General features: G+C 44.9%; 1 protein-coding gene across 3 annotated transcripts in view; it reads right to left on the bottom strand.

Annotated features, from left to right (window-relative positions):
• Nucleotides 1-355: 355 nt before the first annotated feature.
• LOC147445439 (single myb histone 1-like) overlaps nt 356-12,479 on the bottom strand; it is a 33,803-nt gene continuing 21,679 nt past the window's right edge. Inside the window, exons 6-7 of one of the 3 annotated variants that reach the window (XR_015189774.1) lie at nt 2,232-2,360; nt 356-915 (exon numbers count right to left, since the gene is read on the bottom strand). Coding sequence is in view for 1 of the 3 variants with exons in the window: in XM_086524954.1 (XP_086381080.1) it covers nt 2,314-2,360 (47 nt within the window). In the remaining 2 variants the exon portion in view is untranslated. Of the gene's footprint in view, nt 916-1,589; nt 1,929-2,075; nt 2,361-12,479 lie in introns of those variants that run through there. The other 2 variants (XR_015189775.1, XM_086524954.1) reach the window with 2 other exon arrangements.

Below are 12,479 nucleotides of genomic sequence, written 5' to 3'. Positions count from 1 at the left end.
ACCTTTTAACTTGCATGTGGATGCGGCAAAGGCATGTGTGCCTAGTTGAACCTTCATGATGTAACCCCAACGTTGAGGGTTTGAAGATCTCGGGTTACATTTGATGGGCGCTACCAACTTCTCCAAAGAGGGAGTTGTTCCCAATTGCATGGCACCTTGTGGGTGTGATGTGTATAGAAAGTCCATTTGTAAATACACAAGCTCCTACAGAATTCCCCCTACTACGTTTTTTAATCTTTTTAAGGCTTTTCTGGTTGGTTGTGGGTCTTTAGGCTTTGAAGATAAGGCAATGATAATTTTACATGGCAATTTCTTGAAACATTGTCCACGATCATTTTTTCGACACCCTTCAAGGCTTTTCTCTCTCTCTCTCTCTCTCTCTCTCTCTCTCTCTCTCTCTCACACACACACACAACATAATCATTATTAAGAACTTTGTTGCTCATTTGTTAAAGGCAAGCCATCAGAAATTATTTGACACTTCTTATGTGCTGTTTGTCCCTCATTGTATGGCAAAGATTTGTGGCATTCTGCATTGGAAATAATATAACAGAGGGAACGTGCATGGTTTGCACATTGAAGCTGTTCATTTGAGTGTTGATTTGAATGAGGTGGTGCAATACTCATTGACAAAATAAATCCCCTCCCCTGTCTTGTTCTTCTGCTACTAATGTAAAACAATGTACTTTGTTTCAACTACAAGGCTCACTTTTGGTATCCAATGCAAAGAAACAACTTGCTTGTGTTTCGAATGGTAGCCACCTATTAACCTTGCAAGAAACTTGATCGGAAACGGTGATGGCACCAATGAGAATGTTGCCATTACCGAAACTTTACAGGCTTTGATGCTTTATTCCCGATGTGGAGGACTTGATGAGCACCACTTTGTGAAACTACATCTTCCTTCCAAATCCCCTGCTTTAAACAAATCCCGTCAAGATGGCAGTAAGTGTTGCTGGCAATGACACATTCTTTAAGAGTACACCTTTCACTCATGACGACCACCTCAATACAACCAGAGCTATCACCAATTACATAAAATACAACACCCAACTAGAGATTCTCGGGAAGCCGTTCGAAACACATTACCTCTGCATTTGCTGGGGCTTGTCATACCTTCTCAGCTCTTTATTGTGATACAATTTACAAGCTTCCGGCACAGTAGGGACAACGTAAGAAGGCAATTAAACCCTACGCAAGCCCAGCTACTGTGCAAGCATTGCCGCCCAAATTTGGATTACTAAAAGTAGAAAGTCTCTCCAAAGGAGTGCTGAAATTTTATATATGAAAGTTGTACACCTCTGAGTGCCACTGCATTCTACAATAATTGCATGTAGCTCTGAAGCATCATATACATGGACATATGCTGTAACAAGACTCATCAGATTGATCTTTGAGGTCAAGAACTACATTAAAGCTACTTTTTCCTTTTACTGCATGATTTCAAGTTCAATGTTCAGTCCCACGAAATCTAGCAAATACAATCTAAACCTTGTATTCACCAATTCATACAGTGCACAACCATTTAGAAGTCCGAGGGACATGTACCTTGACGGGATTGACAAAACTCTCTACCCATACAACACACAAAAACAAACAATCCATTTGCACACATGGAGCATAATTGTCAACAAAGCTTGCGGTCATTTGCTGTTACAGGTTAGGACAACGGAAGAGCCATAGATAACTCTACAGCATTGATACACATACAATAGCATGAAGGCCAGTAATGAGGATAGCTGTAAAGCTTCCTTAGAACGTTCCACATTGTCGTATCACAAGTGAGAGGGAAAGATCAGAAACAAGAGAGTGAGGAAGGTAAGGCCAAAAGAAGGGGCCGGCCAGCTCTTACTTTCTAGAGATACAATGACCCTGAATCTCGAGAGCCCGCAAACCAGCCTTTAACATTTTGCAATTTCCAACCGTCACTGTTTTCAAGAGTGAAACAGAAGTAGATATGACTCCTATGTGTGGCAAAAAGTTTCTAAACATCTACTATGAAGTTTTAAATTGTTTTTTTTTTTTTTTTTGGGGGGGGGGGGGGGGGGGGGGGGGGGGGGGTCCTGTTTGCTGCATACTTCAACAGATGCTCACTTTCACATGGAAACTCCGGAAACATGCTTTGTGATCTAAAAAGTCGAATAGCTTAAGATCTAGGCAACAAAAGCACACTCAGCAGACAGAGAAAGCCAATTTTCCTCACATCTATGTCCCGTAGTGTAACATTTGACCTGTTAATTTTACAAGCGAAGGAGTGGACTCCTCCCATGTTGAGGAAGCTGATGACCGCAGAAGCTACCACAAATTTATACATCACACCGCAACTGCTACTTCTTCAACAGGAAGAGTTGTTCGACGAGCTGCTTCACAAGCACATTACACAAGTAAGAAAAACTGCTGAATCTACATTTATCATAACAAAACTAGTATCTCAATCATCTTGATCCATATAATGAATCTACAGGAGGAGGAAAACATACAAGAAAACTTTTTATACATATAGATCTTCAATACGTAAGGGGGAAAAAACCAATTTACATGACAGAATTTTGTCATTGGATTTTACCTTTATTAACCGAGGAAAAGGCCAAAACTCATGGTCGTCATCTACAACTTAGTACTGACTGAATACTATGACATCCCTACTGACGCTGTTGGTGCCCAATAGGGGTACAGAACAGGTATCATTATATGCTTCCAATGTTTGTGTGTTTGTGTGTGTGTGTGTGTGTGTGTGTGTGTGTGTGTGTGTGTGTGTGCGCATGTGTGTGTGTTGTGTGGTATTCATCTAACCAAAGTCGTGCTGAGTTTCTCTCATGGCCAAGATATAAGGCCAGACTCAGCCATAGCATCAGGAGCACTCTCTCTCTCTCTCTCTCTCTCTCTCTCTCTCTCTCTCTCTCATTACACCACCCATATTGCCCCCAACTACAAAACCATGTTCTTTGTTGAAAGAGGAAATTGTAATCACCCTTATATGCTTGAGCCTATCCCCTTGTCAGCAATACGCACTATCGCACCCATTCGGCTTAGCTTACACTCCCTTCGATGAGAGGCAAGGCATTGGGAGAGTCAAATCGATTGTGCACATTATGCTCACTGCAAGTTCGAGAGACTAAGTACCACACACTACTAAAGTGCTCAGCTTATGGTCACATCCCAACTTGCTTCCCTCACATTTTTAGCCATGACTTAGACCTACACACTTTCCTCTCCCAGCCACAGTGTTGGCTCTCCAAACGCTAATAGGCTGAGGTTGGGAATCGTGGGAAAAACGCCAGAGAAAGACACTGCTGGCGAGGACTTGCTGTGGAGGATAAAACGCCAGGGAAATGGAGTGGGTGGCGATGGTCTACTGCTGCGGGGGGGTACTGCTAAGAAGTTGCCTGTTGAGCGGAAAGCTCCTGCTACCTCTTCTACCAGAAAATGCTTACTTGGGTTTGCCTATATATTAACTTAGCAAACTTGCCCTGCCTACTTTTGTTGGAAAGTCACTTAAAAATAATAAGTGAAAATACCAATAAATAGGAAAATAGGCTAAATGCACTGGAAAATTCCCCTAACTGATGCTAATGGATTCTAATGGGAATTCTGATGATCATGCTGTGTGCAACCGGAAGATATGCATCTATGCTAAGTGACTGGGCATGCACGGTCTACGAATAGACTCACAAAGTGCCAAATCACTGCTAATCTAAACTGACTGAACTGACGGGAACCCTGCTATGGTGTAGCTTGTCCACGGACACATAGGGTTGGGATGTGTCACGTGACATTTCTTGGATTACTTGCCACTCTTCAAAAACACAAATTAGGGATCGACACGCCCAAGTGGTCCTCGGTTACGTGCAACCACAAGAAGCAAAAAAAAATATTGTAATTCTTTGTGCTTCTTTCCTTGAGTGATGATACCGAACACTGCCATAGAGCTCTGATACCAATGTAATGTGCAGCCGAAGTGAATGATGGTGTATGGCTCAAGATGAGTGCTCAGTGGTGCTCAAGGTTTCTTTAACTTAGCGGAAGAGAGAGCCTTCCGTGCTTTAGTGTGAGAATGTGCAATGACCAAAACAAGAGAGTGAAATGTAAGCTGTGAGTGAGGGTGCAAGAGTGTGCTAGAGAGAGAGAGAGAGAGAGAGAGAGAGAGAGAGAGAGAGAGAGAGAAGAGACGACACCAGATGGGGTACTTGATGACGATGACGATGGTGTCGACAATGATGACGATGTCAAGGCTAAAATCTGAAACCGTTAGGTACTTCTGTTGTGGATATGCTACTGTGACAGTTCTACGGGGCTGATCTGCAACCGTCGAAGCATGCGAGGCTTGAAATGCAAAAACGCTAGCTAGCTGAATCTGAATCTGCAAAACACTAGGCTGGTTTGTGCTGAAACTGAAAACGCCAGGCTGGTTTGGGTGCTAGTGGAAAACCAGCGAGGATCTTGTCACAAAGTGATGACGTGGCTGCCCGAGAGCATTTTGGAAACCTATGCTGTAAACCCTAATTCTAGAAACCCTAACCCTAAAACCTGCTAGCAACCCTAACCCTAACCCTAATGGCAGCAAGGTTGAACCTGGAAAGTGCGGAGGCATGATGACGTGGCACAGTATGGCATAATTCCGGAAATTGCGGCGTGAATTATGGGCTGATTGACGGCAGCCTTTGAGTTGCTTTTCTCTACGCAATTATGAGGGAGAGAGAGAGAGAGAGAGAGAGAGAGAGAGAGAGAGAGAGAGAGAGAGAGAGAGAGAGAGAGAGAGAGAGAATTCCTTTGCTTTTATTTATAGGCTTTTGATTTGCAGCTTTTGGGGCACTGCTTTTGGCATCCCTTGTAAAATAAGTAAGTGGATTGGGCTCCCACTCTGCAGAGCATCTGGCCGCAGAGTCTGAGAGTGAGACCCAACCACTCTTGTACTTTGAACACTGATTAATACAAAAAGAAATAGCGAAAGGGACGCCAGTCTTTGGGGCCAATATCTCTAGGCACGGAACTCCGCCGGGCCAGTGCAAATCTATTGTGTACTGTGAACTGTTTTGAAGTGGTTATTTGGTGCTGTCCCGATTGATTCTTGACTTGGAGTGGCCAAGTCTGTTACAGTGGTATCAAAGCCAGGCAGAGTGGAAGCCCAATCCACTTATTTAGTTTACAAGGGTTGCCAAAAGCAGTGCCCCAAAAGCCTAAAAATAAAGGAAAGGCTCTTTCTCTCACAAGCAAAAGATTCTCTCTCTCTCTCTCTCTCTCTCTCTCTCTCTCTCTCTCTCTCTCTCTCTCTCTCTCTCTCTCTCTCTCTCTCTCTCTCCTCTCTCTCTCTCTCTCTCTCTTAATTTGCATGAAGAAAAGCAAATTATGCCGCAAAAAAGCATCTCCGCAATTTCCGAAAAGCTGTCGTACATTGCGCCGCAAAAAAGCGAGATTCTTCCGTACAGTGCCACATGTCATCATGTCTGCGCTTTTTTCCGGGAACTGCCCTGCTGCCATTAGGGTTAGGGTTGCTCGAGCATTCTGGAAACCCTATGCTGAAAACCCTAATTCTGGAAACCCTAACCCTAAAACCTGCCAAAAACCCTAAAACTGCAAAAACCCTAACCCTAACCCTAACCCTAATGGCAACAGGGTTGAACTCGAAAAGTGCGGAGACATGATGACGTGGCACCGTACGGCGTAAGAAAATTGCGGCGTGAATTACAGGCTGATTGACAGCAGCCTTTGAGTTGCTTTTCTCTACGCAATTATGAGAGAGAGAGAGAGAGAGAGAGAGAGAATTCCTTTGCTTTTATTTTTAGGCTTTTGATTTGAAGCTTTTGGGGCACTGCTTTTGGCATCCCTTGTAAAATAAATAAGTGGATTGGGCTCCCACTCTGCAGAGCATTTGGACGCAGAGTTTGAGAGTGAGACCCAACCACTCTTGTACTTTGAACACTGATTAATACAAAAAAAAATACCGAAAGGGGCGCAAGTCTTTGGGGCCAATATCTCTAGGCATGGACTTCCGTCGGGCCATTGCAAATCTATTGTGAACTGTGAACTGTTTTGAAGTGGTTATTTGGTGCTGTCGCGATTGATTCTTGACTTGGAGTGTCCAAGTCTGTTACAGATCTGCCACTGTCAAGAGTGCGATACGGCTAGATGAAGGGGTGATCTGAAAACGCTGGTCTAATGGCTGAAAACGCACGTGTTGCTGATGCAAATCATTGGTCCTTGCTGAGGAGAAACGCTAGAAACCTTGTGGTGCCGAGGGTTGTTGACCTCCTTGTGTTCCCTCTGCTTCTTCACTTATAAAGATGCATATTGCTGGGTCGAGCAGCCTTCAATTCAGCCCACAATTCTGGAAAATAATAATGGGATAAAGTCACTTCTAAAATAAGTGCCAAAAACAGGTGGTTCCCACGCATGGTCGGAAATTGGATCTATGTGCTCGTGCTAGATACTACATCATGATGCTAATGCTATGGGTTGTGCAATCAGATGATATGCAGGCTCCTAAGTGCTTGGACATGCACGGCCTGCGTACAGGCTCAAAAGAACACTTCCTAGGCTACCTAACCCTTGCAATAGGAACAGCTTGTCCACATGCACATAGGGTTAGATGTGCACGTGACAAGTCACCTTTGTCTGAAACAGGCTCGTAGGGTACTTACTAGCTTTAACCACTGCATGGCACTGCCTCTGAGAAAAACCGCAGCTTGAAACAAATCTTGGATCCTTCTCTTGCAAGATCAACTAAGAGATATCGAGAAATTTCAAGATATAATCTACTAGGGTTTCCATGGCAAGCATTTCAGGACACCCCACTCTGCCACAAGCTGCAATCCGAAGGAAGATGTCTGAAGGCATTTAACTTCGGGCAAAAATTATCTTGAAAGCTTGCCAAGTCCTTGGAGTGTACGGCTTGGTAGCTAAAAACTTTAACCACTGCATGACACTGCCTCTGAGAAAAACCACAACTTGAAACAAATCTTGGATCCTTCTCTTGCAAGTGATCTTTTTGGCTCATGCCCTGTAAGACGGAAGCGCGCCCGATGCACGATGAAGTAAGGGTGGAAGTGGCTAATAACTATAAGTCTGGGGTCGGGACACGAAGATACTTCTAATAAGATTCCAATAAACTTTGGAAGCGCCAGCTTGCTCTGTCTGCTCTTTTGTAGGACAGGTATGCTTTCAGAAAAGCACACGCTTGATGCTCTGATACCAATGTCACAAGACGGCCACCACATGCCAATAGAAAAGAACAAACTGAACAACTTTAAGCACTTCAAATAACAACTGGACTGAAAAAGATGCACGACACGAGACGGGGAGTGGCAAAGTTCCACCCCAAAAGATCACTGGCCCCAAATGTTGGCGCCTTTCGGTATTTCTTTATAATTGCTGATTCGCAAAGTACGACACGCGGGGAGTGCGCGCTAAAGAGTGCCAGAGAGGGCCCCCAAGGCTCATGTTTAAAGGCCCAAAGCCTAAAAGCGTCAAATATGAAAAGCTGACACAAAAAAACACTTTCCTGAAATTTTGGGATTTTCCTAAAAATCCACCGCAAATTGCGGAACATCCATGCAGGTCCCACGTCATCATATTTTGTTGTGCAAAGTCTTCTTAGTGTGTTTTGCTTTATTTTTAATGCCTTTATGTCACTTGGGCCCCATCACAGGGGGTCCCGTAAGTTGGTGGGAACTCTTCCTTAAAAATAGGCCACTCGTCAAGACTTTGTAAGTCTATAAAACTTCTTCTTCTTATGCTGCTACTTCTTCTTAGGGTTTTGGCCCCTTGGCCGGAATTTGAAGCTTGGCTCCGTTCTTCAATGGCTTGACACGTTGACAATTTGTGACAATTCAGCCTTACTATGGCAAACGTGTGTCGTGTAGACTTGAGAGCTTGAGAGAGAGAGAGAGAGAGAGAGAGAGAGAGAGAGAGAGAGAGAGAGAGAGAGAGCTTGAAAGTTGAGAGAGAGAGGGAGAGAGCAGCCTTGTAGAGTCTAGACTTGAAAGCTTGAAAGAGGCTAGAGCTTGAGAGTCGAGACTCGAGAGCTTGAGCTTGAGCTTTGGCCCTTAAAAGCTTGTGTACATTCTGAATAAAGGGGTGGGGGAAGGGACATTTAATAAGGGGAAGGCTCACAAGATAAATCATCCAAATCTGAAAATCTGCCCATTCCCAGCCGTTCCGAGCTGGCCGTTCCGGTATCAAATGCCTCTGCAGAACGTCTGGCCGATCCGGGCCATGTTTCCCCCCCCCCCCCCCGGGAATGCCGTTTTGGCGTTCCCTGCCCATGGGGTGGCGTTCCCCGATAACTATGGTAGGGTCACTTGCCCTTTAGAGTAGACGAGATTCCTCACACGAAATCTGTCTTATACAAGCACCCAAGGCTTTTCCAAGGCTCCCCTCACATTACCTTGCACTTTAGGTGCGAAACCCTTAACCTACAGAAAAACACAGCAGGCTGTAATTTTCTGTTTTGCATCATTTTGAGCAGAGCAAACACGTCTACGTGTGTCTCATGTGCTCCGCACGCAATAGGACAGTTCCCCTGTAAATCAAACAAGTTTTTACGCGAGAAAACTCTCCATTTTCGCATTCCTTTGCGATGGAACTGTGCATACCTGAAGGGGATTAGCAATTAGCTAATCCGGTTCCTGTACAAAAGGTTCTTGCCTTGACATACACACATAAAACCCCCATAACTATACATGGTCATCTGAGAAGCCCAACTAGAGGGGCATTACCATATGTGCAAAGGGGAGAGAGAGATGCACGAGAGCAAATCATCGCGCTACATGAGACAAGGGAGAAGGCAACCTTTCCATTAAAGTTGTGAGCACCTGCACCCACTACTCACACACTTTGTGTAGCACACTTCTGAAGTCCAAAAATCAGCCCCCACTAAAAAATGGGCGCCCCCTCTTGGATGAGTCTTCTGGAAAGTGTGTGTTGGCCTGCATGTAGCTCCCCTACTGCCAAGTGCTTAGTGTCCATGTGACTCCCTTTGGTTCAACTTAAAAGTCCTTACGAGGGGCCTAAATGACTTTGAACTGAGCCTAGCCAACCTTTTACTGCTCCGATTTCAGTGTCGACTGGCCCAACCATATCGTGGCGACTTGCCCTTCCAGACTGCAGGTGAAACTCTCGGCCAACGGCCGTTTCACACTGGCCATGCAATGTCCCAGCATTTGTGATTTTAACAAGAGAGTCAGAGAGAGAGTGAGAGAGAGAGAGAGAGAGAGAGAGAGAGAGAGAGAGGGGGGCAGACTTAAAGAGATAAACAACACTCTTCTACAAAGAGGATGAAGCTGGCTAGCAACTCTTGAAAGACATGAATAAATTTATTAAAAAAAAAACTTTCAAACAAGAACAAGGTTATGTGCACATAGAAAAACGAAAGACAAAGTTCCTCTCTAAGAAAAAATGGCCCCAAAGGTAGGCACCCAGAACAGTGAAGGTATTCCTTTGTTTATTGTAAATAATTACTTACTATAGTTCTTTACACCCAAAGAACTCGCAAAACTATTTTTTTGTGCACAAATTAAAATGCTACAAGTCGCACTATCACTACAATTTTATGGTGCCCGATTACCAAAAGCAAATAAATCTAAAGCAAGTAGTTTCACAAAAAAACGAACTACTCTGAAAGCTTACACCACATAGGGAGTCGATGTTGAAATCCACACGTTGCCAAATCACTATCACGTCACCATTCGTCTTGTCACATGTACTATCCCTCCAATGTTGTGCCATCAACATGCCTCATCGTGAATCGGCAACAGCAGAGAGAACCTAGAGAGAGCGATTCTTGCTCTAAATCGATAAGGGCTTGGTTGTTGGAATCCGCACCGTGGTTTGCACCACTTGAGGAACTCCCACGATCTTTGGCTGGTTCGGACTTCCAAGCAAGTACTTGTCGAACCAATTCTTGAGTACGAAGGTCTCTTTGAGCCTAACGCTCTGCCTCCAAGGCCGCTCTTTGAACCTGACGATCCACCTCCAAGGCCGCTAGTCTTGCTTCGGCTTCCTTCTTTCTTTGTGCTTTTCTTTCTTTTCGTTCGTCGCGTTCACGTTCCAAAGCAATGCGAGTCGCTTCTTGTTGTGCCAGCGCAACGCGAGTCGCTTCTTATTGAGCCAACGCAACGCGAGTCGCTTCTCAATTCGCTTCTTATTGTTGTGTCATCATGTCAATCATCGACTTGACCATCGCCTCCATAGGATTTGGTACAACTCGTAGCGTAGACGGGGAAGGGGGAGGGTCGGGAAAAACTCCTGGTGGGAAAAACTCTTCTTCGTCACTCCCATGCTCATCACCTGTATGCGAAGTATCCATTCCGCTTCAGGTGATGACCATGCACTGTGATCTTGGGTTCTTAAGTTCACGAGAAACTTGGATTCTTGTGGGTCTTGAGGTCTTGAGGTTCTCGAGGGTCTTCTTTTGCTTGCAATCTGAGTTCGAGAAGGATCTTCTCTTCACCCAAGTTTCGCTCTTTTCCACGAGCGCACACCTTGGCGGCCTTGCGCTCACACCAAAGTTGCTTTTTCCCACCTCACGTCGATTGGCCGGCCGCCAAGTGCACGGTCTGCTCTCAATGAGTGAAAAGAGGCACAAGGGGAGGCTGGACAAGCCCTTCTTTCTTGGGATTCCTGTCACTCTTCAAAAACACGATTAGGAATCGACACGCCCAAGCGAACTTGGGTTCGTGCGACCGTAACAAGCAAAAAAAATTCTTGTGATTCTTGTGGTTCTTTCCTTGAGTGATACAGAACACTGCCAAAGCTCTGATACCAATGTAAGGTGCAGCGGAATGAATGTTGTTCTTTCTCAAGATGCGTGCTCCATAATATGCTCAAGGTTCCTTTTTGTTCATATGGAAGGGAGAGCCTTTTGTTCTTAATGAGGGAGTGCTATGATCACAAACAAAGTGAATGGACATTGTGCGTGCAAGTGTATGAGACTGAGAGATAGAGAGAGGAGAGAAATACGACACCAAGATGTTGTAAAACCTCCTCCGAAGGCCCCACTCTCGTTAACGAGAGTTAACGAGAGTGGTCTACGATTGATTGCACAAATTGGTACAAATTTGATGCATGTGACTGATGCAAGTCTAGGCTAGATCAATGATGACGACGGAGATGGCAAGACCGATCTAAGGGCTGAATTTGGCCGTTCTTTTACTGCTGTCCAAAAACGCTGCTGGCTGAATTCTGCTACTGCTGAAAACGCTAGGAAAAACGCTGAATTTGCTGGTTTTTGTCGCTGAAAATCTGCTACTGTGTTGGGGCTGAAATGGCTATGGAAAAAGGCTAAAAATAACCTACTGAAAATCGCGCAAGGGCTGAGATCTGTGGCTGTCACGTGACACATCCCAACCCTATGTGTCCGTGGACAAGCTACACCACAGCAGGGTTCAGTAAGTCCGATCACTTTAGATTAGCAGTGATCTGGCACTTTTGTGAGTCTATTCGTAGACCGTGCATGCCCAGTCACTTAGCATAGATGCATATCCTCCGCTTGCACACAGCATGATCATCGGAATTCCCATCAGAATCCATTAGCATCAATTAGGAGAATTTTCCAGTGCATTTAGCCTATTTTCCTATTTATTGGTATTTTCACTTATTATTTTTAAGTGACTTTCCAACAAAAGTAGGTAGGGCAATTTTGCTAAGTTAATATATAAGCAAACCCAAGTTAGCACTTTTTGGCAGAAGAGGCAGCAGGAGCACCTTGCTCAACAAGCAACTTCTCAGCAAGACCAACCCCCGCGACTACTCTAGCGTTTTCTCCACATAAGACCTAGCGTTTTTGCATCAGATCAACCTTGGCGATTTGTGCACAGCAGATCAGCCCCAACGTCATCACGACACAGCAGATCAGCCTAGTGTTTTTGCATTTGCAGAACCCCGGCGACAGAAGGACCAATTTCAGCCCCTGGCGTTTTTGGATTTCAGCAGCAAATTAAGACCGGCATTATTCACCTAAAGTGTAGCAGATTCAGCCTGTAAAGACCATCAGTTTTCAACCCTAAGAAACCTCATTTTTCAGCCAAGAAAACGCAGCCAAAACAGTCATTTTCAGCCACCGAAACAGTCCCGAAATTCAGCGATTGGAAGATCTCAGATTTCAGCCATCGTCGTCGTCGTCACCGTCGTCGTCATTGGCATAGACCAAGTTGCATAGTCCATTGCATACGCATTGTACACCTTTGTGCAATCAAAGAATACACCACTCTCGCCGACGAGAGTGGGGCCTTCGGAGGAGCGTTTTACAACCTCTCGGGTGTCGTATCTCTTCTCTCTCCTTTTCTCAGTCTCATTCACTTGCACGCACAATATCCACTCACTTTGTTCGTGACCACAGCACTCTATAGACGGAAAGCTCTCTCTTTCCCTAAGGACTAAAAGGAACCTTGAGCAATAAAGATCACTAATCTTGAGAAAATACAACATTCATTCCGCTGCACCTAACAGTGGCGCCCAATCCTTGAAAGAAAACGCTAGGCGTG

This window comes from Adiantum capillus-veneris, chromosome 12 (assembly GCF_014529385.1).
Source record: "Adiantum capillus-veneris isolate H3 chromosome 12, ASM1452938v2, whole genome shotgun sequence".
NCBI classification, from domain to species: domain Eukaryota; kingdom Viridiplantae; phylum Streptophyta; class Polypodiopsida; order Polypodiales; family Pteridaceae; genus Adiantum; species Adiantum capillus-veneris.
This window is presented reverse-complemented; position numbering and strand designations above follow the sequence as displayed.